Here is a 26469-nt window from a genome sequence, read left to right on the forward strand (position 1 = left end):
TAACTCCGAATCTACGCCGCCGTATGTTTAAGCGTATGCTCAAACAGAGATACGCTTAAACATATCTAAGATAGGCCGGCTTGTGCCGTCCTATCTTAGATTGCAATTTTTCGGATGGCCGCTAGGTGGTGCTTCCATTGCGGCCGGCGTAGATTATGTAAATGAGCTTGTATGCCGATTCACGAACGTACGCCCGGCCGCCGTAGTCGTATTACGTCGTTTCCGTAAGGCCTTAGGCGGCCTAAAGTTATTCCACCTATGAGGTGGAATAACAATGTAAAAGTATGGCCGCCGTTCCCCCCCCGCGAGGTTTTTACGCCGTTTGCCTAAGTCGTCCGCGAATCGGGAGTTACGTCGTTTACGTCCACGTCGAAATCAATAGGCCCGTACGGCGTACTTAGCCGCAATGCGCCCTGGGAAATGTAGGCGCCCAGCGCATGCGCAGTATCAAACAACATAAAAAAACGTGAGGTCAAGCCTCATTACCATACAACACGCCCCCCTCCAACCAATTTGAATTAGGCGCCCTTACGCCCGCCGCGATTACACTACGCCGCCCTAAGTAAGGAGGTAAGTGCTTTGAGAATCATGTACTTGCCTCTCTTACTTAAGGCGGCGTAGTGTAAACACGCTAGGCTACGCCGTCTTAACATTGCACGGCCGTACCTGAATCTACCTATACAAACCTAGATTCTGACCTACAGTATGTAAACGTTTCAAATACCCGTGTCATAATATTGTAAAAAAAGAAAAGCTGCCCAGATTATTATTATTATTATTATTATTATTATACAGGATTTATATAGCGCCAACAGTTTGCGCAGCGCTTTACATTAGGGAAGACAGTACAGTCACAATACAAATCAATACAGGAGGGATCAGAGGGCCCTGCTCGTTGGAGCTTACAATCTAGAAGGGAGGGTCAAGTGGAACTGTGGAACAAAGGGTAGTTAGCTGTGGGGGATGATCATATGGACTCAAATTAAAATACAGTTGTTAGGTGTGGGTAGGATAGGCTTCTCTGAAGAGGAGGGTTTTCAGGGATCCTCTAAAAGCTAATAGAGAAGGAGATAGACGGAGAGGTTGGGGTAAGGAATTCCATAGGCTTGGAGAGGCTCTGGAAAAGTCCTGGAGATGAGCATGGGAGCAGGTGATGAGAGAGCTAGAGAGTAGGAGGTCTTTGATATTAAAAGTTATTTCCCCCTGAATATGTATGACCTACCTTATGACTTTTCTCTCTTGTCTTCCCCAGGTGATAATTTGTACAGACGGACGAGCGAACACTGATCTAGGGAATCTGGAGGATATAACTGAGGAGTACATCTACCGGTCCTCCAAGCTGTACTACAGCAATCTGGGAGATCTTGCTCTTCAGCACAGGTTAGATATAATATTCTGTGCACCACATGCATTTAGGAAAGATTATTATCTTGTCACAATAGGTGCAGTAAATAAAGGCTGGGACACTTTTATATGTAGTATAAATGGAACATCTTAGGTATATGATCTTTTTTTTGGTTGCCAACACCCCTGATGAACAAGGAAAAGCGAGGAGTCCCCCGGTGTGGGGCTTTAAAGGCAACAGTGATTAAAGTAGAAATTATATATTATATACAAAATGATTTTATTTATCAAATAGAAAAAAGGGGGTTAAACAACATAATAAGTTTAAAAACAAATGACATAGGTAAAAAAGTTGAAACTGATCCACAGAGTAAGTACAGGGCCCTACGCGTTTCGGGTATTCCCTTCTTCAGGGGCCGAAGTCTGTGTGGAGCCGGAGTATATATAATAAATTTACAAAGAAAAAACAAACATATTGTGGGTAATAAATTACAGTACAAAGATAAATGGCAGCGTGCATATTAGAGTGCAATTGACAGCATCATACCGGTCACGGCGTTTTCAACTTTGCAAAGCACTAAAGGACATCCCAAACATGGCGCAGAAATTCCTCAAGATGGTGAAATGCAGGAATGGGAAACTGGTATCTTATATCTCAGAAAACAAAACCCTGGGCCAAAGCTGCCAAAACTTGAAAGTTTGCTGCCCCTGGGATAGAAGGACAGTATCCACAAGTCTATAATAAGTATATAATTTCAACATATATGAAGAAAAAAAACATATAACAATTTGGTGTCATACCAAAAATAGCAAAAGTAGCAAAAGCACATACCTATAAGTAGAGGGTCAATTTTGTAGATTGGCCAGAGGGGTCAGGAGAGAGCACAAATAACCAGGTCTGAAAATTAATGAAGATTGTATGACATAGGCCTAGTACACACGAGAGGATTTATCCGCGGAAACGGTCCGGAGGTCCGTTTCCGCTGATAAATCCTCTGGCGGATTTTGATCTCATTGTTGTACTAACCGTGAGATCAAAATCCCCGCGGAATTCCGTCTGCGGTGACGTGTCGCGCCGTCGCCGCGATGATGACGCGGCGACGTGCGCGACGCTGTGATATAAGGACTTCCACGCATGTGTCGAATCATTACGACGCATGCGAGGGATGCCTTCGGACGGATTGATCAGGTGAGTCTGTACAGACCAGCGGATCAATCCGTTGGACTGGATTCCAGCGGATAGATTTCTTAGCATGTTAAGAAATTTTGATCCGCTGGAAATCCATCCCCGGGGGAAAAAATCAGCGGAAAAATATCCACTGGATCGTACACACCAGGGGATCTATCCTCTGAAACCGGTCCGCGGATCAATTCCAGCGGATCGATCCTCTCGTGTGTACAGGGCCTAAGTGTGCACATAGATGGTAAGGCAAAAAGACATCCATTAACAAAAAGGAGCTGACTTACATGTCTTACATTGACCCTCTACTTATAGGTATGTACTTTTGCTACTTTTGCTATTTTTGGTATGACACCAAATTGTTATACGTTTTTTTTTTCCATATATGTTGAAATTATATACTTATTATAGACTTATGTGGATACTGTCCTTCTATCCCAGGGGCGGCAAACTTTCACGTTTTGGCAGCTTTGGCCCAGGGTTTTGCTTTCTGAGATATAAGATACCAGTTTCCCATTCCTGCATTTCACCATCTTGAGGAATTTCTGCGCCATGTTTGGGATGTCCTTTAGTGCTTTGCAAAGTTGAAAGCGCCGTGACCGGTATGATGCTGTCTATTGCACTCTAATATGCACGCTGCCATTTATCTTTGTACTGTAAGTTATTACCCACAATATGTGTGTTTTTTCTTGGGGCCCTGTACTTACTCTGTGGATCAGTTTCAACTTTTTTACCTATGTGATTTGTTTTTAAACTTAATATGTTGTGTAACCCCCTTTTTTCTATTCGATAAATAAAATCATTTTGTATATAATATATCATTTCTACTTTAATCACTGTTGCCTTTAAAGCCCCACACCGGGGGACTCCTCGCTTTTACTTTTATATGTAGCAACTCGATTTGTTCCATATACCTAATTACAGATACCAGCAAATCTTTCTTAAGCCCGTTACACACATACTGAAAGTCATCTGGTTCAGCAGGAACTGACCGCCTTTCAGTACATGTGTACCACTGTCGTTGGACCTGCTTCTGTCAAACTGCCTTGCTGAAAAAACACTATTTGACCAGCACTTGCAGCCAATAGCTGCAATTGCTGTTCTGAGTATTTTGGCAGTTGGAGTGATCCCTGCATCACGCATCGATGTGTTGATGCAGGGATCAGTCAGCTTTTTTCCTTCAACCCCTAAGTTCAGTGGAAAAAAGTGAACATGTTTATCCTTCTTAAAAGTGATTGTAATGCCTTTTACACACGATTGGGTTTCTCGGCGGTCAAAAGGCCGCCGGGAAAACCGAGAACCGGCTCGGTCACTTTTCCATGTGTACACACGGCCGGTTTTTCCGCCAGGAAAACTGCCTGAGAGCTTTGGTCAGGAAAACCGGCCGTGTGTATGATCCACAGCAGTGTTTCCCCATAGAAAAACTGCGGGGGAAAACCGCAGCGATTTGCGACTGGGAAAAAATAGAACATGTTCTTATTTTTTTCCCCGCAGTTTTTCTGTTGGGAAAACTGCTAGGGAGCATGCACACGGACGGTTTTCCCGACCAAAAGAAAACATGACCGTTTTCCCGTCAGGAAAACCGGTCGTGTGTACAAGGCATAAAGGTTTGTTTTAATTAAAAACAATAACAAACATGTTATACTTACCTCCTCTGTGCAAGGGTTTTGCACAGAGTGGCAGCGCTCCTCCTTCTGGGGTCCCCTGGTGGCGCTCCTGGCTCCTCTTCCGCATTGAGTGCCCCCACAGACAGCTGCATTCCATGGGGGCACTCACGTGGGCGTGCTCCTGAGTCCTGCTGCTGCGTCCATTGACATAGACAGCAGGACTCAGCCTCGCCACTGGCTCCTGTGTCACTGGATTGAATTGAGAGCCATTGGCTCCCGCTGCAATCAATCTATCCAATGAGGACCCCAGACAGCGGCTGGAGCTGCTCGTTCTTGTCACTGGGAAGATCGGGTTCAGGTAAGAAAAACTTCCGGAGAACACAGTGATTATTTCTATCGGCTATAACAGCTGCTGGCAATAATGGCATGTAAAATCTGACAGGCTGGTTTTACCCAAGTTGATTGATCATTTAGCCTGTCTATTTATGGTTCGAATCTTAGACAGTTCCTGCGAACTGTCTGTGGCCGGCTTAACTTACTTTCAACCCTTACGATAACAGATGCCATATTAAGGAACAAGCTATAGTGAGCTAATAGAACAACAGTAAAAGTTACAAAAGTAGATGAACTGATGCCCAAGTCTCCTTTCACACAGGCTTTCCGATCAGGTCCACCTGTCAGTTTTTTAGGCGGACCTGATCAGAGCCTCCATTCCCTCCTATGGGGTAGTGGATGTCGCTTCTATCAGATCCGATCCTGTCTGTGAAATCCAGACGGATGGAATCCCCTGTTTTCCATCAGTCTGGTGGATGGGATTGGATCGGATGAAAATGGACAGGCGGTCCGTTTTCATCTGATCTCTCATAGAGGAGAGCGGGGCTCTGACAGGTCTGTCTTCACACAGTAAGTGGAGACGAACTTGTCATCCACCTACTCAGCAGAATCAGTGGATCAATCCCCCGCTGAGCAAAGCGGAGTCTGTCGGATGGACTGTCCATGTGAAAGAGCCCTCTCAGTTACCTAAAATTAAAAACAAAATCACCTCTCAGTCATGAAAACCATCTACTTGGCAGCGTTTGGCATTCTCAAGGGCCAAAAAAGCTGGTTGCTCTCCTATCAGAAGACACTGATGAAAGTAAAATACATTAAGCAGGGCTTTTTTTCTCAGACAATAGGTACAGGAACTCCCCCTATTCAAGTCACCCCTTTTCTCCGCCCCTACCGACCTCCCAGTACCGCCCCTTTTAGACAATATAGAACCAAGTATAATTTTGTGGTTCTAAGTAATTTCTATGGAATTTGGTAATGATATCAAGGAAAACTGTAAAATAGATCCCCTGTAGCCAGCTACAATAGATCCCCCCAACAACAATGGACCAACCACAACAAAATCTCCCCCCAGCAACAATAGACTCCCAGCAGCATCAACAGACTCTCTGGCTGCCATCAACAATAGACCCCTCCCCCAACAGTAGACCTCTTTCAGCAACAACTGACCCCCCAGCAACATAAGAAACCCCCAGCAACAATAGACCTCCCCAGCAACAATAGACCCCCCTGCACAAATAGATCCCCAGCAGTGAGCATCAATACCCTGCAGCACACCCCAGAACCCCTTGCCATTACATACAGTCAGTCCAGGAGGTGCCGTAACTGCGTTCCCCCGCGTTCCCGCTGAACAAAAGCCCTGACATTAAGAATACTGAGTTTCTTTCTGGTACTGTGTATGCTATGTTATGACATGTGCCTGGCATAGCCAGGATTCTACTTTTGACCTTGCTGGCTTAAAATATATAGGGGTTTTTAAAGGTTCCCCACCCAATTCTATTGTTTCAACGCTTTTGACTTACAGTATAGTTTTCTTGGTATAATACTAAATAATTAGGTAGACTTTATATAACAGTGTGTATGTGTCTTGTAGTGTGGTGGTCTCTGTGGTGACGATAGAAGGAACAGACTGCAGACTGCCTGAATTGGGACAACTTGCCGATAAGACAGGAGGAAAGGTATGCAGTGTGCAGCACTGATGCATATGTGTCATGTATATCATTGTTAACCACTTAAGGACCGGACCAATATGCAGCTAAATGACCTAAGGGGTTTTTACAATTCGGCACTGCTTCGCTTTAACAGACAATTGCGCGGTCGTGCGACGTGGCTCCAAAACAAAATTGGCGTCCTTTTTTCCCCACAAATAGAGCTTTCTTATGGTGGTATTTGATCACCTCTGCGGTTTTTATTTTTTGCGCTATAAACAAAAATAGAGCGACAATTTTGAAAAAAATGCAATATTTTTTACTTTTTGCTATAATAAATATCCCCCAAAAACATATAAAAAAAATTTTTTTTCCTCAGTTTAGGCCGATACGTATTCTTCTACCTATTTTTGGTAAAAAAAATCGCAATAAGAGTTTATCGATTGGTTTGCGCAAAATTTATAGCGTTTACAAAATAGGGGATAGTTTTATTGCATTTTTATTAATTTTTTTTTTTTTACTACTAATGGCGGCGATCAGTGATTTTTTTCGTGACTGCGACATTATGGCGGACACTTCGGACAATTTTGACACATTTTTGGGACCACTGTCATTTTCAAAGCAAAAAATGCATTTAAATTGCATTGTTTATTGTGAAAATGACAGTTGCAGTTTGGGAGTTAACCACAGGTGGCGCTGTAGGAGTTAGTGTACACTTAGTGTGTGTTTACAACTGTAGGGGGGTGTGGCTGTAGGACTGACATCATCGATCGAGTCTCCCTTATATAAGGGATCACTCGATCGATACGCCGCCACAGTGAAGCACGGGGAAGCCGTGTTTACATACGGCTCTCCCCGTTCTTCAGCTCCGGGGAGCGATCGCGACGGAGCGGCTATAAACGAATAGCTGCGCCGTCGTCCCGGATCGCTCCCAGAGGGAATCCGCCCGCCGCAAGTACCGGGGGGGGGGTCCCGATCGGACCCCCGACCCACGTCTAGGCAGGCACGTACAGGTACGTTGATGTGCCTGTCCGTGCCATTCTGCCGACGTATATGTACATGAGGCGGTCGGGAAGTGGTTAAAGGAGTTGTAAAGGAAAAACATTTTTTGCCTAAAATTAATGTCTGCAAGGTAGACAGACAGAATAGTGTAATGATTCTGTTAAAAAACGAGTAAATTCCTATTAAATTCCTTCATCTATATCACCTCCGGCATTCTAGTTTCTGTTCTCTCATTCACTTCCTGGTTTGCATCGCTCGTTCATGTAAGAACTACATTTCCCAGTATGAATTGCGGCACGCCCAGTAATTCACACCTCCTTAAAGTCGCTAACACGTAAAGAGCGTCCTGCCACACACATGTAGTTCCCAGGAGGGGGTGAGCACGTTACTGACCACTGCAGTGAAGTCTCCCTTCACGGTGGTCAGTAAAATCAGACAAGCAGGAAGTGAACAGAACAGAGAAGAAATAGAGCAACTTCTGAGCAAAAACGAACAGTGAGGAAGTGAAAAGAGGAATTTCTGCAGGTAAAGGATGCTTATTATGAAAAAAATGTTTTTCCTTTACAACCCCTTTAAGTAAAACTGCATTTACATCGATGAAGCCTGCAGACATACAGTATGACCCCAAGATGGCCCAAGCTATTTTGTTTTGTTGGTGTTGCTGTAGTGGTACTTTCTACTTTGACCTTTACAGTTTTACTAAATAGTGGACTTCATCCATTTTGGAATTGTTTCTATGTAGTGCTGGTCTTTGGTTACTTTTTTATTTAGTGCAGAGATCATATGTATATCATGCCCAAAATCAACTGCAAAATCAGTTCTGTAAAATCTAAATGAATTCCTTAGGGCAGGGCTCAAAATTTCAAGTCCTGAGCTACTAGCCAGGCCTCAAGGGTTACTCGCCACCAGTGCCCCACTCAATCCCTACGCTGCCCCAACCCTAATTCCACCCCTAGACACGCCCTCATAAATTATCTCCTGAAATTACACTTAAATGTTTTATGCAAAAATAAGTTACATAAATAAATAAATATTAACAACAACTTTATCAGTGCAGCCTCACCTGTGCCAACCATTGCAGCCTCACCTGTGCTCATCAATGAAGCCTCGCCTGTGCCCACCATTGCAGCCTCACCTGTGCCCACCATTGCAGCCTCACCTGTACCCACCATTGTAGCCTCACCTGTGCCCACCATTGCAGCCACACTGTGCCCACTATTGCAGCCACACTATGCCCACCATTGCAGCCTCACTGTGCCCATTGCAGCCACACTGTGCCCATTGCCGCCACACTGTGCCCATTGCAGCCCCACTGTGCCCACCATTGAGATCTTTACTCATTATAGGAAAGCACGCAAAAGTGTTCATTAGATATATTTAGGGATTAAAAAAAATTCTTTATGAAATAACATATTGGTGTTTGATTAAACTGGTATTTAGTAAGGATCTATTGAATTTTTAAAACAGGATTTTAAAATATCTTTACCAATAGTAAAAGCTAAAACACAGTATAACCTGAATGCTTGTATAGAGTATTGTCTTTTTGACATGTTTTTTTTATTTTATACCGTATTTTCTTTTTTTTCTTGGCTAGGTAAATATCGTACATCCTTTGAATTTGGCCAATGAGTTTCAGTCTATCCTGGATGAACAAATCATTGCTACTGATGTTGAAGTAAAGGTTTATCTGCCCCATTCTATGTAAGTAAAATTGTGTTACATAGAGAACAGACTTGAAGGACTAGAGTATGCGATATCCATTGCTTCAGAGCATTACTGCCATTCTCTGGGAAAAAAACAAATGAAAGGTTTAGTAATGTCACTGGGGTCAGAGTTGCTAATTTTTGATGCTTACTTCACAGCCCTCATCTACATTAATAATGTTTTAATGGTAAAAAGACTTATTCAGACTACACTTATTAATGGGCTGAAGGAAACACCCATTACTGTGCCCAGTGGCATTGCTATGGGGGTGCGGCCCGCACACGGGTGACACCCACCAGAGGGTTCCCTTCTGGGATCTCCTTTGCTGCACATGATGTACAGGGAGAGTGGGGGAGGAGGAGTGAGGCAGACACAGACTGGGTGCCCTGGTCTGACCATCCCACACCCCCACATGCCGTGGCCGCAATCACATCTCTGTTCCCGCTGGCTGCACTCACTGCAGACCCTACTATAGCCACTTCCTTCTTGGCTCTGACATTTCAAGTACACAGGCCGGGAGGAAGAGCCAAGGAGGAGGGACAGAAGAGGTGGACATGGTGATTTGGGGGGGGGGGGGGGCATTGGAAAGTAACAATTATGCTGTCAGGAGGGATTTTAGGGGGGGTTAGAGAATTGGTGCTAAGGGGTTCTTTGTTTTGGCTTAGAGAGGACTTGTACTTGAAGTGGAAGAAGGGGGGCAGATATAAAGTTTGACCCCCTCCCCCAGATCAATTTCTCTTCCCTCCCAAAGCACCCCCTAGCACATATCCTCTAACCCCCATAGCAAAGATCTCATCCCAGCTCCATCCATCTCCTGATCCCATCACGGCTCAATCGATCCCATCATGGCTCCATCCATTCCCTCCGATCCTCTCCCGGCTCCATTCTCCCCACCCTAGCTCCATCCACCCCACCCAGATCCAACCCTAGCTCCATCCACCCTACCCAGATCCCACCCTAGCTCCATCCACCCTGACGTCTTTTGACCTTTGCATGTACACTGTTAGCAACTTTACCTTTTTAACTTTTGTGTAAGGAACTGAAGTCTTCCTGCTGTGTACTCAGTGACTCCTGTGTGAAAACTCAGTGGAACTGCTTACCAGTTTTGCTGGAAACTGGATACCACTTTAGAATTGAGCTTTGGAGATAGACCTATCACTATAACTGGTTAAGAAAAAAAAGGCACAAAAGAACCCTTCCAGCCTCAATCTTCAACACCCTTTTATATAAAGTAGTTGATGTCAGAAGAACTAGTTTACCATGAGGAACCTCAACGAAAATGAAACTTTAGGTGCAAAGGGTGCCTCTGCACCAGTGCTTTCAGAAACAAGTGCCAGAAAAAGGAACAAGGATTGCTTTGGGGGGTCATATACGGATTGTCGTCTGCAAGAAGCATCTGGTCTTCCACCCACCTGCAGCCTGTAAAAGATGATAAGGTAGAGATTTTTACTTTAAATGGAGTTGTACGACAGACCAACCTCTAGCGCAGGCATGTCCAAAGTCCGGCCCGGGGGCCAATTGTGGCCCGCGTTCCGGTTTAATGTGGCCCCACTGGTAATTTGGATATATATCTCTTTTGTAGCCCCCAACAAATCCCTGAGCATCGTGCATTCAGAGGCTGCATTCATGACAATAGTGAGACTGCATTCATGGCAATAAGGAGGCTGCATTCATGGCAATAGGGAGGCTGCATTCATGGCAATAAGGAGGCTGCATTCATGGCAATAGGGAGGCTGCATTCATGGCAATAAGGAGGCTGCATTCAGAGGCTGCATTCATGGCAATGGTGAGGCTGTATTCATGGCAATGGTGAGTCTGCATTCAGAGGCTGTATTCATGGCACTGGTGAGTCTGCATTCAGAGGCTGCATATTGGCACTGATTAGGCTGCATTGATGGGCACTGATCCTTTTTTTGCTTCACAATTCTTTATTTAAAATGACATTTTCTTCCTGAAACTTCCCTCTTACAATTAAGGTGCGTGTTCTACGCCGATAAATACGGTATATCCAAATAACACTCCCGAGCTCATCCTTAGAATCTTGACCACACAGCCAAAAAGGCATGAGAATTCTTGTTGGGCGGTGTATTAGTTAATTTGCATTTAATTTTAATGGTTCAAAAGGCAAAATGGTCGGCCCTCACTCATGTTCACTTCATCAAATATGGCCCTCTTTGAAAAAAGTTTGGACACCCCTGCTCTAGCGCTAACGGTAAAAAGTCCAGGATATTGGCTAGAGCAGGGGAAAACTTTTGCTAAACAAACTTCATTGATATCCTCTCGTATATAGTGTTCATGGATTATCTTCTGGCCTTCACCAAGTTCTGAACAACCTCAGATGAGGTGAGGATTAGGGTGCTGTCACTGACCTTGCCATAAAAGATTTCATTTGACCAGAAACGAGATTGGGGGCACTGATGACATCTGGAGAAGCAGCAAACGCCAAAGCTTTCTTGGTAGGTGGAAAGCACCTGCATGGCATGAACTTGTTCTGTAAACATTTTTAGACAAACCTTCATATTTCAATCAGGACATCAGAGAGAGACAAAGATCAAACGAAAAATTCCATGGCACTGTGAACCTATCTTGTATCACGGAGTCTTCGCATTTGCACCCTGTTGTTACCAAAAAATAAGAACACTTTAGTTTGGGGGGGCTGTCTTTTATTGAGCTAGGAAGAGGTGATCCTGTGGGTTCCAGAAAAGGCGTTAACCCATTGTGTGCTGACGTAAGGTGGGCCAAGAACAATATTTTAAGGATGACATATAATTAAATAATATCCATGATGGTATATTTGTTCCATACATTGAAAATTGATGTAGTTTGGTTGATACAGTATTTTTATGAGAGGCCACATACTTTTTTCTATCCTCAGATTTATATTGGCTTATTTTTCCTCTTGTATTCAGGCATTTCCTCTACGAGGGGCATAATGAGTCTGTTCTGACAAAGAAAATCGGAAGTATGAATCCAGACACTGGATTGTCTACAGAATTTGCTATCCATTCATCTAAAACTAAAGGTAGGATCACTGGAATTTGAAGACCGTTGAAACCCTAATGAAAAATGCTTTGAGCAAACAACTCTGATAGTGCTAAGTACTGAAAACAGTGTGCAGATAAAATGTAAGAGGAATGGCGGACAATAAAGGGAAAGATGCACAGATCAGTTATATTTTGTTATCTATTATCCTATAAAAGAGCAGTCTTGGTTCCCAAGAATTGGTAACACTATCTACTATTCCAATATCATAATCAGTGAAGTTAGAGGTCACATTTTAACCCTAAATGGTATTATGTCCACTTGTGTTCTATGCAGAATGCATTTTGTCTGTCTCTCCTATTGATCCTTGGGGGACAGGGCATCTCCTTTGGAGAACATGTCCTTCCTTCCTTCCAGAGGCAGGACACCAGGCATGGCAAGGACATTTGCTCCTGCCATTGTACTGGCTTTCGAGTTTTTATGTTTTTTTTATAGTCTACAATACCGCTTTCTTTTAATTTTGTTCTGTTTTCATATTTGAAGATCATAGGCGTGTGCACAGGGTGCACACCCTAATCACCCTGTGTGGCGCAGATTTTGCCTGTTTAACCCCTGGACTTAACACCAAAGCCCCCTAACGGGGCTCCTAAAAAAAAATCGTAAAAAAAACTTAATTGTGAAAAAAAATAATAATAAAAACTACTGACACCATCCACAAGCTCTACTGACATTGTCCACTGCTCTACTGACACCACCAACATATATACACATGCGCACACTTATGTGTTTGAGCTTTGAGGTGCACAACCTAATGCAATAGGCTGTGCACACCTATGTTGAAAATACAGATATATAAATACTATAGCAGATATATTATATAGGGTTTTTAAAGTATAATAGACTGATCACTGTACAATTTCTTCCAGTAAAAATGAACTAGACTTCCTGTACTTTCTTTTAAAGGACTGATATATCCTTGAAGTGAAATGTTTGTCATACGAAATTGTAGTCTTACAGTGCCAATTATGTGCCACTTTGTGTTGGTCTATCACATAAAATCTCAATAAAACATTGTAACATGACAAAATGTGGAAAATTTCAAGGGAATGAATACTATTTTTTTCATTTTGGATAGAGAAAATGAGGGTAATAACCCCTGTCAGATTTATCTTTGTCATCTCTGTCCCATTGTGGAGATTTCCCTTAATTTCTTAGGCCATAACCAAACAGGAAGTAAAAAGAAAATCGTGCAAATTAAGGAAATTCCTTGGGGACCTCCAGGTAACCAAACTAGTATTCCCATTGAAAGATTTCCCCTCTATTATTTTTATGAGGACAACCCAAAATGTGGGATTTTCTTTTACATTCTCTTTCAATGATAATGATAAACAGGACAAATAGAGAAGGTGATTCTCCCTTATGGGGACACAGACAGCAATGAAAAATGACAGGGGTTCTAATTCTTCTATTCAAGACTAAAAAAAAAAGTTTTGATCACATCAGTTTAACATAAGTTTTGAGGTGTTTCTAAGTTCATTCATAATTCATTAATGACTTGCATTAGACCATCTTCAGATGGGCATTGCATTCCTATGAATGTATCTGATGTGAATAAAAGCCCATTGACACAGGTTATAAATCTCATTTATATGACTGAATAAATGAACCATGGATTACTGAGGGGTAAGGCCGGCCATACATGGTTAAAACCGCAGCCGGTTCAGCAGGAACCAGCAGAGATTCAAGCGGTTAATGGGCAGGCTGAATGTACCAAGTTGAACGATCAACTTGGGTACAACCAGCCTGCCAGATTCTCTTGCGATTATCATGAGCGGCTGCTATAGCCACTAGTGATCATCACTGTCTTCTCCCGGTGGGGACAGCTTCTCCTGCATATGGCCTGCCTAATTCAAAATGTGTTTTTTTTTTTTCACTGCCTTTGAGAAAGTGCCCCATTCACGCTGCTGCTGCTACTGAGTATGGTAATCAGAATGTTAATATATTAGGATTTGCTTGTTTTCTGACGATACATATGTACTACATCTTAATTTACAAATTAAACCTGATTTTATTCTGAATTCTGGTAAAAGTACATGTATTGTTTTTCTGATAACAGAAGCCCTGCGGCATTCCCAGCTCCCAGTACAGGTGCAGATAACATTTACCCTCCCAGATGGAAGAGCCAGACATCGGATCATAAGCCAGAAGAGGCCAGTGACTAATGACAGGTAAAGCAAACATTATTATAGAGGTGGTAAGATCCTGCATATCAGTGATTAATTACTACTGGCATTACTAGCCGATTCTTGGGTTATATGATTCCACCATCATTGAACTTGTACTCCCAAACGCAATTTAATCCCAACATTATTTTTATATATTTTTTGTAATATTCAAAAGAAAATGTAATTAAACTAAAATATGTTTACCCTGTGCTGTTCAGTAAGCGCCCAAAAGAAAGGGAAGCTTCAAGTAGTGCTGGAGGAACCTGAGATTTTGGTAGTCTACAGTGGGCTCTGTAGTATGATCCAAGCTTTATTTAGGCACCTACGTTAGGTATATATCTCTATATACAGTATAGATAGATGGATATCTATCTATATATATATATATATATATATATATATATATACAGTATGACCCGGATTCACAAAGACTTACGCCGACGTATCTAATGATACGCCACGTAAGTCCACGGATGCGCCGTCGTATCTATGCGCTTGATTCTGCAAAGGAGATACGCCTGAATTACGGCTCCATCCGACCGACGTAAGTCTCCTACGCCGTCGTATCTTGGGCGCATATTTACGCTGGCCGCTAGGGGCGCTTCCATTGAATTACGCGTCTAATATGTAAATGACCTAGATACGCCGATTCACTAATGTACTTGCGCCCGTCGCAGCTATGCCGTTTACGTAAGGCGTACGTCCGGCGTAAAGATAAACCACCAAATAGCAGGTGTAAGTCATGTTAGGGTATGGACGTCGGAACAGCCGCCGGATTTTACGTTGTTTGCGTAAGTCGTACGTGAATGGGGCTGGGCATAGGTTACGTTCACGTCGAAGGCATTGAGCCGTCGTATCTTAGGGAGTACATGCGACGTGATTCTGAGCATGCGCGCGCATGCGCCGTTCGTTCGGCCCTTCATTTACATGGGGTCACGCTTCATTGTATTACATCACGCCCACTACCTGCCTACTTTGAATTAGGCGGGCTTACGCCGGCCCATTTATGCTACGCCGCCGTAACTTAGGGAGCAAGTGCTTTGTGAATACTGGTCTTGGCTCTCTATGTTACGTCGGCATAGCGCATAGCGCAAATGAGCTACGCCCGCTCAAATATACGCTGCTCTACCTGAATCCGGCTATATATATCTATATATATTTGGGCACAGGCACAATTTTCATACTTTTGGCTCTGTATGCCACCAGAATACAATTAAAATGAAACAATCCAAATTAATTTAAAGTGCAGACTTTCAGCTTTAATTCAAGGGCTTGAACATGAATATCAAGTACAAATTTTAAGAACTGCAACCATTTTTATACACCGTCCCCTCATTTTTAGGAGCTCAAATGCAATTGGACAAATCAATATAATCATAAATAAAATGTTCATTTTTAATATTTTGTTGAGAATCCTTTACTGACAATGACTGTCTGAACTCTGGAACCCATGGACATTACCAAAGACTGGATTTACTCCTTTCTGATGCTTTGCCAGGCTCTAACTGCAGCTGTCTTCAGTTGTTCTTTGTTTGTGGGTCTTTCTGCCTCTAGTTTTGCCTTCAGCAAGTGAAATGCTCAATTAGGTTTAGATCAGGTGATTGACTTGTACATTGCAGAATATTCCACTTATTTTCTTTCAAAAGCTCCAGGGTTGTTACGCCAACCTCCTGGAGAGTGTCCTTCACTTGTCTGAATGTTGTGAATGGCTTTTTCTTTACCATAGAGGGGATCCTGCGATCATCCACCACTGTTTTCTTCAGTTGACGTCCAGGCTTTTTTATGTTGCAGAGCTCACCAGTGCGTTCTTCTTTCCCCAGAATGTACCAAACAGTTGATTTGGCCACTTCTAATGTTGCTGCTATTTGTTTCATTTTTGAAGCCTTACCTTTCAATGGCCTGTTTTACTTGAATGGACAGCTCCTTTGAATGCATGATGTAGGTTCACAGCAATAGATTCCAAATGCAAGTACCACACTTAGAATTAACTACAGACGTTTTACCTGCTTAATTGATGAAGAGATAACGAAGGATTTATTCAATTGTCCAAAAACTTTTGGTCCCTTGAAAAGGGGGGGGGGGGTTGGCTATTCTTAAAGTGTTACTAAACACAGTAATATGAAAATAGTTCATCTCCCATCCCCACAGTGCCCACAGCTTATAAATCTTCTTTTTACATTAAAATATTGCCACTATATACATTTTTGGATGACCTGTATACCACGCTTACATGAAAAACTGCACAATTTCTCCAGTGCTAAGTTCAGGTAGGAGGAGATTTCCACTGCAGCCTGTATACACGCCCACATGTGTGATGCCAATATTTGTGTGACCTGGCTAGCTCTGAGAACATGTAAATGTTCTCTCCAGCATAAAAGACACAACTGAGCATGTGCAGGTTGGCTACTGCCTGTGTTAGCTGGCCTTCTCAAGATAGAAAATGCAAGAAGGGAAGGATCTGTGCATACAGAATAAAACAGCCTTTTACACAATGCAGAGGATTAACCCCTTAAGTTCGACAGTGAGTATAACAAGCATGCTATGCTGCATATACAGTACAGACTGATTTTACTGTTGTGGGTTTAGTAACACTTTAAGAGCTGTAATTCATAAACCCTTATTCCGATTTGGATGTACATACCCTCTCTCCCGCCAGTGCATCGCCTCAGTGTGAAAGCCCTCCAGCTTTCACATTGAGGTTGCTGGGCAGGAGTTTTTTAGGCGGTATAGCAGCGCTATTTTTAGCGCTGTACCGCCTGAAAAACTCCTCAGTGTGAAAGGGGTCTTAGATGTATACTTGATGCAATACTTTAAATCTAGCCTGTTTTCTGGTGGTTATAGCATAAATCTGATGTTTTCTCTCTAGTGTTGCTGCTCTAGAAGCCATCAACCTGAATGTCCTACAGATCCACAGTGTTCAGTTCTGTGCCCGTCTTGCTATGGAAGGACATGTGAATGAGGCCACTAAAGTTGCTTTAGAGCTTAAAGAGATCATAGAGCAAGTAATGTAAGTATGAAAGTAGGAAAGGTGGTATGAAAGGCTAGAACTTTACAAAACTCTGTAAACAATTAAATTGGATGGCCTAATGTAGGAATAGACAAATCCCTTAAAAATCCTTTTATCTTACAAAGATTGTGTTTTTACAGCTGCAATTTTTTTTAAATATTTAAATGTGTTTATGTGTATACAAAAATCATTTTCAGTTATGTTATAAAACTTTATTCTACTCATAACTTTTAATGATGTATGAGAAGATATATATTTGTCCAGTATAAATAGTTTCTGCTATTCTGCTACGGTTAGCAGACTGAATTGATGTTACTGATTTTAGTGATTTCTATGGGGCATTATGTTTACATTAATTGGATACAATTTGCTATCTTGGTGAGTATACATTAATTAATTTTCAGTAAGGACACTGCCTACTGGGAAAAAATAGGAAATAATGCTTAAAGTGGAGTTCACCCTAAAAAAAAAAAAAAAAATTACACCAAAATCCTAAAAAAAAAAAAAAAAAAAAAAATGTTTTACTTACCAGATATTGCAGTTGCTATGCGGATCTTCCTAATCTGCCTATTCCTAGTCCGCGGCAGGTCTTCTTCCTCGTCCTCCTCGTGTTGTTTTCTGGGGAATGGTGCTCGCTGCCTTCTGGGAACTGTGTGTATCCCAGAAAGCAGCCGCCCATTCACAAAACAACACGAGACTCGCGCATGTGCTGTAGAAGGGCTCCACTGCTTGTAGCCCTTAGTAAGGATGGCGGGGCCGGGACCTGCCAGAATGGAGGGATCGGCCTCGGGGCGGGGGGCCGACATCGCGGGCGGATAGGACAGGTAAGTGTCCCTATTAAAAGTCAGCAGCTATAGTGTTTGTAACTGCTGACTTAAAAAAAAAAAATTGTGGGTGGAACATGTTAAACTTGGTTAAAAAAAAAAACATATCAAAGTTGAAGTTCTGGTAAACTATACATACTAACACAATTGGGTTTCTTTTAAAGGCTAATCTTACTTTAGTCATTATTAGAGGGGCTGATGTATGGAAAGTGTGTTACCAGGTAAATAACCTGTTGCCAATAGCAACCAGTTAAATGTTTTGCTTTTCACCCTGGACTGCAGAAATTACATTTGGGAGGCCCCTGGTTGCAAAAGGAACAATCTTCCCTACAGCACACTATTTATATATCAGTCCCAAAGTGGCAGTCAGTTCTTAGAGGGCATGTTCTTTATTTCTCAAAAAACAAATATTTCTGACCTTTGTTAGTGTGTTTGAATGTTTGCCTGGTGTTCAGATTTAAATATATTCAAAAATGCATATCCCTATTTATAATGATTGAAATTGTTGTGGCTTTCCAGGAGACATGAGAAATATGAGGACCAAGGAGTCACGTATGAAGACTGGGAAAATACTATGGCTCCCATCTATGAAGATCTGCAAGTTTATAGACAAGTGAGTACTAAGATGATAATAAAAGTAATACATATATAAGGATGGAAGTGATAATAAATGCTGACAGTGACAAATATAATAAAGCTTACAGAAAAAAGTTTGCTATGGACATTAAAGCAATGACAGATGACCATGCACAATCCACCTGTCTTTAAATGTCTGTATGGTCAACTTGACACATAAACACACATTGTGTGTTTTAGCCTATGAAAAGGGTTGAGAGTAGGGATGCACCGATGCCACTTTTTTAACATCGAGTACGAGTACCGATATTTTACCTCAGGTACTCGCCGATACCAATTACCGATACCTATCTCCTAGGAAGAGGGATGGTTTCTGAGGTAGCGGTACCTGAGGGTGGGGTGAAATAGGGATTGTGGGTTGGGAGAGTTGGGATGGAAAAGGCTGTGATTGCTGGGGGGAAGAGTATGGGGATAGGAGGGTTATTGGGAAACATGGGGGCAGGGCAGTGTTGTATTTAGGTTTCGTGCTGCCCTAGGCCTGACTAAACTCGTGCACCCCCTAATTTAAATATGACCCACCCCTTCCTGTCAAGGCCACACCAACTCCTGTTTAAGACTCGCCCTGCCCGTGCAGCGCTATCAGTGCAGACTACAACAGAGTCTATTGGGACCTAGAGGGGGGTCTCTCTCTAACAGTGTCCATTAGAAAGTCTATGTTAGAGAGAGACCCCCTCCAGGACCCCTTAGAGACTTCAAAGGAGTCTAATGGGACCTGGGGGGTCTCTCTAACAGAGGCCCTTTGAGTGTCCATTAGAGAGTCTATTAGAAAGAGTCCCCTCCAGGCCCCATTAGAGACTGAAAAGGAGTATAATGGGACCTGGAGGGGGGCCCTTTCTAACAAGAGTGTACAGTGGACACCTTTATTCTCTCTGGTCCTCATGGAACCCCGTGTACCACGACTCTCACCCCTGCCTCAACCTCTCACAAAGTAGAAATAAAATTGGCACTGTGTAGCGCTCCTCTCACCTTAACTATGGGTACTGTAGCTCTGGCTGGCTCCTATGTCCTCTGTGGCTGGCTCCTCTGGGCGGCTGGCTGGCTGGCACCCTGGCCCTGCTGTGGATGGGTCAATCACTGTGGCTGGCTCCTGTGTGTGGGTGGCTGGTTTCCTGGGGTGGGTGGGTCACCCTGGGTGGCTGGCTGACACCCTGACCCTGCTGTGGGTGGCTGGCTGGCACCCTGCTGCGGGTGGCTGGCCTGGCTCCCTGCTGTCGGTCAGTGGGTGGGTGGCTGGCATGGTGCACCCTGCTGTGGGTGGCTGGCTGGTTGGCCTCGCTCCATGCTGTGAGTCAGTGGGTGGTTGGCTCGGTGCACTCTGCTGCGGGTGGCTGGCCTGGCTCCCTACTGTGAGTGAGTGGATGGCTGGCACGGTGCACTCTGCTGTGGCTGATAGAGAGAGGGGAGGGGGGCTGACAGAGGGGGGTGGGCTGCTAACAGAGGGGGGGAGACAGAGAGAGGTGGGCTGACTGACAGAGGGGGGGCAGACAGAGAGAGGTGGGCTGACAGAAAGAGGAGAGGGGCTGACAGAAGGGGGAGGGGGTGCTGACAGAAGGGGGAGGGGGTGCAGACAGAGGGGGAGGGGGGGCTGACTGACAGAGGGGGAGTCTGATAGAGAGAGGTGGTCTGACTGACAGAGGTGGAGGGGTGCTGATAGAAGTGGGCTGACTGACAGAGGGGGAGGGGGCTGATAGGAGGCTTGAGAAGCAAAATATCCATAAGGATAGTGTATTATTTCTTGATCAATGCAAAAAGCATGGATGAGGGAGTTTGGGGTGGAGGAACTTGACTGGCCTACAATGATCTCAACCCGATAGAACACCTTTGGGATGAATTAGAGTGGAGACTATGAGCCAGGCTTTTCTCATCCACATCAATGCCTGACCTCACAAATGCGGTTCTGGAAGAATGGTCAAACATTCCAATAGACACACTCCTAAACCCGTGGACAGCCTTCCCAGGAGTTTTGATGCTGTTATAGCTGCAAAGGGTGGGCCAACTCAATATTGAACCCTACAGACTAAGACTGGGATGCCATTAACGTTCATGGGCGTGTAAAGGCAGGCGTCCCAATACTTTTGGTAATATAGTGTAAGACCACCAGTCATTTTATAGGGCTTTTTCTAGGGTCTAAAAGCAATATAATGATTCTGAAGCCCTAGGATTGGTAATATATGCAATTATGGTGCAGTCTTATTTTATCCAATGATACCAATGCTTTATGCAAAATCACATCATGATATATGGTGTCATGTGGAATCAGATTAATTAATTGTGATATGTTGCATTGCATCATTACACAATTATGTTACATTAGGATAAATCACTGCATTTTCTTGCACTCGGCCTTGAAATTTATAATAACATCCATGATCCCTGATAAATAGAGTTATGTAAGTGAACTGTCATTTGTATAAGGGTGCTTATGTAAATTCTTGTGAATATCTTTATTTTTAGGAAGAATCATCAAAGAACGATGTGGACACCACCAAAGAAGTTCCTGTACTGAAAGTAAGTGGGATAATTCAAGAATGAATTGACAACTGGAATGCTTTGAGTTAGTAAATACCATAGTACATTTAGCAAAATATATAATTTGATAGCCATAGGCCATTTTATCTCGCTGCAAAAATAGCTGAAGTAAGGTAGATGGATTCTGTTATTAATGTGGGGTACATATATGTAGCAATACCCCTGAAGGAGCTGCTAGTTTAGATTTTGGGTCTACGCTCTGCCTATCAACCCAAGAAGTTTGGCTCAAACCCTCCCTTGGCACAACTGGACAACACAACGATTGTGGGACCCACTGGTAGTTGGGAACCACAATGATATCATACAGTAACAAAAAAAAAACAGGTAAATGTTATTACCTTGTACTGACCACCTGTCCAAATGGTAATAGATAAGGCTTCACACAAAATGCAGTTTAACCAAGAAGTGTTTACTTGGTAGAAAAAGATGAAACAAAGTTAAACAAACAGCAGTTGACTTCTTACAGGGCCCCGCAAGAGTCAATAATAAAGATTAGGGAACACGTTTGAATAATACAGACCAAAATGGGGGATTTCCCCAATACAGTACTACCAGCACTTGAGTACCTCTCCACTAGGCCTCACCCAGCTCTCAGGAACAACAATACTGTACAAAATGAGTATAGAATAATTATGCTATATATATGAGTCTATAATTATTTATCTCCCCCTAGCGGGCAGTTCTTAGACACACCTACTATGATAGCTTAGAGTCCTGTAATCGTTCCTTCCGGTTAACTGAAGTCTTCGCTAGCTTTAGTTGGTGCACGTTTACAATTTGTAATCCACTAGGTATGAGGAAAAATAGAAACGAACATTCAAAAGAAATATAAAGCGTGCTGGCGACACAGGCACCAATTCCTTCAATGCACAGTCACTGCCGGATGCAATGTATCCCTGCACGTGGCGTATTAACTTCCAAAACTACAATAGTGAGTCTATCAGATCCACCTTCCTGCGATACAGTTATTATATTGTTGGGCATGTGCCCTTCTCACCCAATGAGGCCTCTCCGGTATGCTTCGTCTGTAGTGTCGCGGTTCTCAGCCTCTCTGCAACTGGCAGTCTCTGGTCCTCCACGCAGCCGTCACAAAGTGCTGGTGGACAGGCGACTTTGGTTGCCATGGAATGTAGGCCAACCACTGCGTCAAAGATCCCCCTCAGGATAGGTGATCTGTGCTGGCGACTGTAGGCCCAGGCTTCTGAGGACTAGGCGCCCTTGAAGCAGGTCTCAGCACAGGCTTCCTGCTTGCTAGAAGTTGCCTCCCCAAGAGACCTCCCCTTCCTTTAAGTAGCTTCTCCCAGAATGCTGTGCATGATGCAATGCACTTTTGGTAGCACAGTAGCACTGTGGGTATCGTAGTCTGTTAAACACCCAAGGCAATGTACTTCAAGGTCTATAATGCATCGTTGTGATGTAATTAAACCGAACAAGTGGCGGCAGTATAACAATTGACCACTGGAGGGAGCCGAGTTCCTTCTCAATTACAAACTGTAGTCTATCGGCCACATTGCAAAGTGACACCTTGCTACATATAGGAATGTGTATGGCATGGGATTTTGGATAAAACAGTTTACGTGTGTATCGCTACCCCCCCCCCCCCGCGCGCAAGGGCCGCTGTAATAACCTGTAGGAAAAAAGGTTCTTTTCCAATTTAACCTTATACATATCTTACATACACACAACTTTCCCTTTCTGTCTGGTAATCCATATGTATTGAACCTCCATGTGTTGAAACATGTTATACTTACCTGCTCCATGCAGTGGTTTTGCACAGAGCAGCCTGGATCCTCCTCTTCTCGGGTCCCTCTTCGGCTCTCCTGGCCCCTCCCTCCTGTTGAGTTCCCCCACAGCAAGCAGCTTGCTATGGGAGCACTTGAGCCAGTCACAGCTCCCTGTGTCCATTCAGACATGGAGCCGCAGCCTGGCCTCTTTTTCTCCTTATTGGCTGGCTTTGAGTGACGGCAGCAGGAGCCAATGGTGCCACACTGCCGTCTCAGCCAATGAGGAGGGGCGTCCCGGGCAGCTGAGACATTCCTGCAACATCGCTGGATGTAGAGGGACCTCAGGTAAGTATTAGGGGGGCTGCTTTACACAGAAGGTCTTTTTAAAAAAAATCTTCTGCCTTTACCATCACTTTAAGTATTGAAGCCGTTGTGTCAGGAAGACATTTAGGCAACGTTTTTCAGCAGGAGGTCAGGAATGACAGTCTTCATATTCTGTGATGACAGATTTACTTTAAATATTCCAATATCTGCATTTGTTGAAGACAAATTGGGACTGGTGTAATAAGCAGTGCCCAATCAATCAGATACTAACTTTTATTCTTTGAGCTGCACTTAATATGATTACTGAAATGTGATTGATTGTTGCATGCAGCAGATCTAATTTTGATTATACATACATGCAGGGCTATTAAACTTTGCAGCAATTCATACAAATAAGCTACATTACTCTCTTTTCTATAGAACATTTGACATTATGACACCACAATGGTCAAACAACACATAGGGCCAGCGGGTGATGGCAGATTAACCTACTAATATGTTTTATTATAGACTGGGGGCAGAGACCACATCACCCCCTCACTAAAATTAAAACCATGCAAAGTTGTTTTTCTTACGTATGTCAGGTTGACAACTAGTTTACCATAGTTACAAAATAAGACTACAGTATTTTCAATTAGAGAGGCATTCTCAAATTCTACCTCTAGGTGGCACTCTGGTATCATACATGCCATAGATTATACTGTATATGTCAGGTTGTCAATCTATTGTTTACGACAATTACACAGCAACAGACTGAACAGTCAACTAAAATATAACTTCTTAAGTCTAAAAAAAAAAAAAAAATTCATATAGTGTTTTTTTATATATATCAAACAAGACACAAAAGTGCAAACATAGTTTGCCACTGAAGGAAATTAACCCAGTGTCCCAAAAGTGCAAACTACCCAATTATAATCCAGCTTGAGCCCGATGTATTCCATAATAAAGATTTTTTTTCCAGTTTCAATAGGTTTTTATTGAAAAGATCAAACATTGATATATTTAAACACAAAGGCCCAGATTCTCAAAGGGCTTACGACGGCGCAACGCAATGTGCGCCGTCGTAAGTCCTAATCTGGGCCTTTGTATCTATGCGACTGATTCTTAGAATCAGTTACGCATAGATAACCATTAGATCCGACAGGCGTAAGGCTCTTACGCTGTCGGATCTTAAATGCATTTTTTTTTTGCCGCTAGGTGTCGTCTCCTTTGTTTTCCCGATCGAGTATGCAAATTAGCAAAATACGCGAATTCCTGAACGTACGCGCGGTCGATGCAGTGAAGATACAACGTTTACGTTAGATTTTCGACGTGTAAAGTTGCCCCTGCTATATGAGGGGCAACCAATGTTAAGTATGACCGTCGTTCCCGCGTCAAAATTTAAAAATGTATGTAGTTTGCGTAAGTCGTCCGTGAATGGGGCTGGACGCCATTTACGTTCACGTCGAAACCAATGACGTCCTTGCGACGTCATTTAGCGCAATGCACGTCGGGACATTTTAGGGACGGCGCATGCGCAATACGTTCGGCGCGGGAACGCGCCTAATTTAAATGATCCACGCCCCCTACCCGGATCATTTGAATTAGGCGGGCTTGCGCCGGGGGATTTACGCTACGCTGCCGCAACTTTAGAGGCAAGTTCTTTGTGAATAAAGCACTTGCCTGTAAAACTTGCGGCGGCGTAACGTAAATGACATACGTTACGCCGCCGCAGTTTTACTCCCAGATACGAGAATCTGGGCCAAAGAGAATCAGAGGTATGAAGCTCTATGGACGTACAAAGATCATCCAACCTTAACACAGAAATAACACAATATAATTATGATTTGAGAGCCACAATAACTAGGATTCTCCATTTACACCTCAGTTTACAATTCAGGCATAGAATAGAAGAGTACAAGAAGAGGGGGAAGGAATGAGATAGGGTGTGGATAAGGGAAGAAGCAATACCAGTCAAAGCACTATCATGCTCGTAACCATCTTCCCTAACCTAGGTGGCTGTTAGATGGTCCATAGAGAATCATCCAAGTCACCAGGAAAATAGTGAGTGATCCAAGGAGACCAACCAAATCTTTTGAGTTTTAAATAATTTTTATTAATTTACATTACAAGACATACTTAAAAAAAATACAAGACAGACTATCAAATTTAACATATACATACATACATGTTTCTTAGCCTTGTCATGAAGTACAGTTGCCAGTTATTAATTTATTAAATACAATACCATTGTCTGCCTTGCTTGTGCAACCACCAAACTTTGGCCAGAGCTTGTTTGGCTGCCATGAAAATGAAAGATAAGTCAGAATTGGCTAACAGTACATCCCATTGGTTTGAAGTCGAGTAGACCTTCATGTACATTCTTAGGGGTATTTTGGCCCGATAAAATGTATATTAATTAATAGACTCCAGTCCAGGAAAAGTGTTTTTTTTTTACCAAAATGTTTCTGAATGTGGCATTCAATAATAATTTTATATTTCAGTCATTTTCAGATGAAATGGCAAAGATGATTTTTCACATGAAGCGAACCAAGAGCAAAGTGCTGAACAGATGGAAACATCAAGCAGAATAAAGGAGGATAGAAAAGGAAGTAACAGAAATGCTATCTCAGGACTTTACAACCCCTCAGGGGTGAACATTGTTGTTATTAACAATCTCGGCTACATACAATTGCCCTATTTATTGTTTGTGTGCCCCCTCTAGTAGGAGAGATGGTTACAAGGTAAATGTATCTTGGTCAACCGCTGGCAGGTTGGGCGAGTCACCATTATCATATATACCTCGTAAACTCCAGCAGGGAGCATGTCACTCCACCCCAATACAATTTATTGCTATCTTGGACACATGTAGTGAGGAAGTATAGTGGCAGCCATTGCTGATCTCTTCTGAATACACTAGTTGCCTGAATTACTGACTACATGTATGCAGATCAGAAGTTCTGACTTCCCTGCTCTGCATGTTATTCACCAATGGAAGTCTCCATAATGCTGTTGTGTTCCCCTTGCCAAATCTTGAGCAGGAATGGATGGAAGTGTGACCCTAAAAACTAGGCAAGTCAATAATGAGTAATAATGCTGGATATTCTACTTAATCTTAAAACCTGAAACATACCACACATTTTTAATGAAGAAATTAAATTTTGTAGCCAAAAAGAATTCCACTAGAGCTGTATGCAATCTCAGATTTTTTATTTTTTTTCAAAACATCTGTCTGCTTATTTTGTCTTTTTTTTTTTAGTTTAAAGTGTATTTTGTGCGTGTACTCGAGAGAGGAGCCGGACTGCAGGAGTTGGGAGTAGGCAGGCCTTCCCCAGAGGCAATCTGCCACCTTTCTCCATGCCCCGGGTGGCAATGGTGGGTGTGTGAGGGGGTCCTCCCACACAGCCCGCCCTACCTACTCCGCTT

At 43.1% G+C, this 26469-nt stretch overlaps 1 protein-coding gene across 7 annotated transcripts in view; it reads left to right on the forward strand.

Annotated features, from left to right (window-relative positions):
- Positions 1–26243, forward strand: part of LOC120915333 (circularly permutated Ras protein 1-like) — a 114739-nt gene extending 88496 nt beyond the window's left edge. For all 7 annotated transcript variants that reach the window (XM_040325744.1, XM_040325738.1, XM_040325741.1 and 4 more), the window contains 9 exons: positions 1253–1380; positions 6053–6137; positions 8704–8810; positions 11723–11835; positions 13912–14023; positions 16887–17027; positions 18371–18464; positions 20942–20995; positions 25548–26243. In XM_040325744.1, coding sequence (XP_040181678.1) covers positions 1253–1380; positions 6053–6137; positions 8704–8810; positions 11723–11835; positions 13912–14023; positions 16887–17027; positions 18371–18464; positions 20942–20995; positions 25548–25637 — 924 coding nt within the window. In that variant the 3' untranslated portion in view covers positions 25638–26243. The remainder of the gene's footprint in view (positions 1–1252; positions 1381–6052; positions 6138–8703; positions 8811–11722; positions 11836–13911; positions 14024–16886; positions 17028–18370; positions 18465–20941; positions 20996–25547) is intronic.
- Positions 26244–26469: the final 226 nt, after the last annotated feature.

This window comes from Rana temporaria, chromosome 10 (genome assembly GCF_905171775.1).
Source record: "Rana temporaria chromosome 10, aRanTem1.1, whole genome shotgun sequence".
Lineage (NCBI taxonomy): Eukaryota > Metazoa > Chordata > Amphibia > Anura > Ranidae > Rana > Rana temporaria.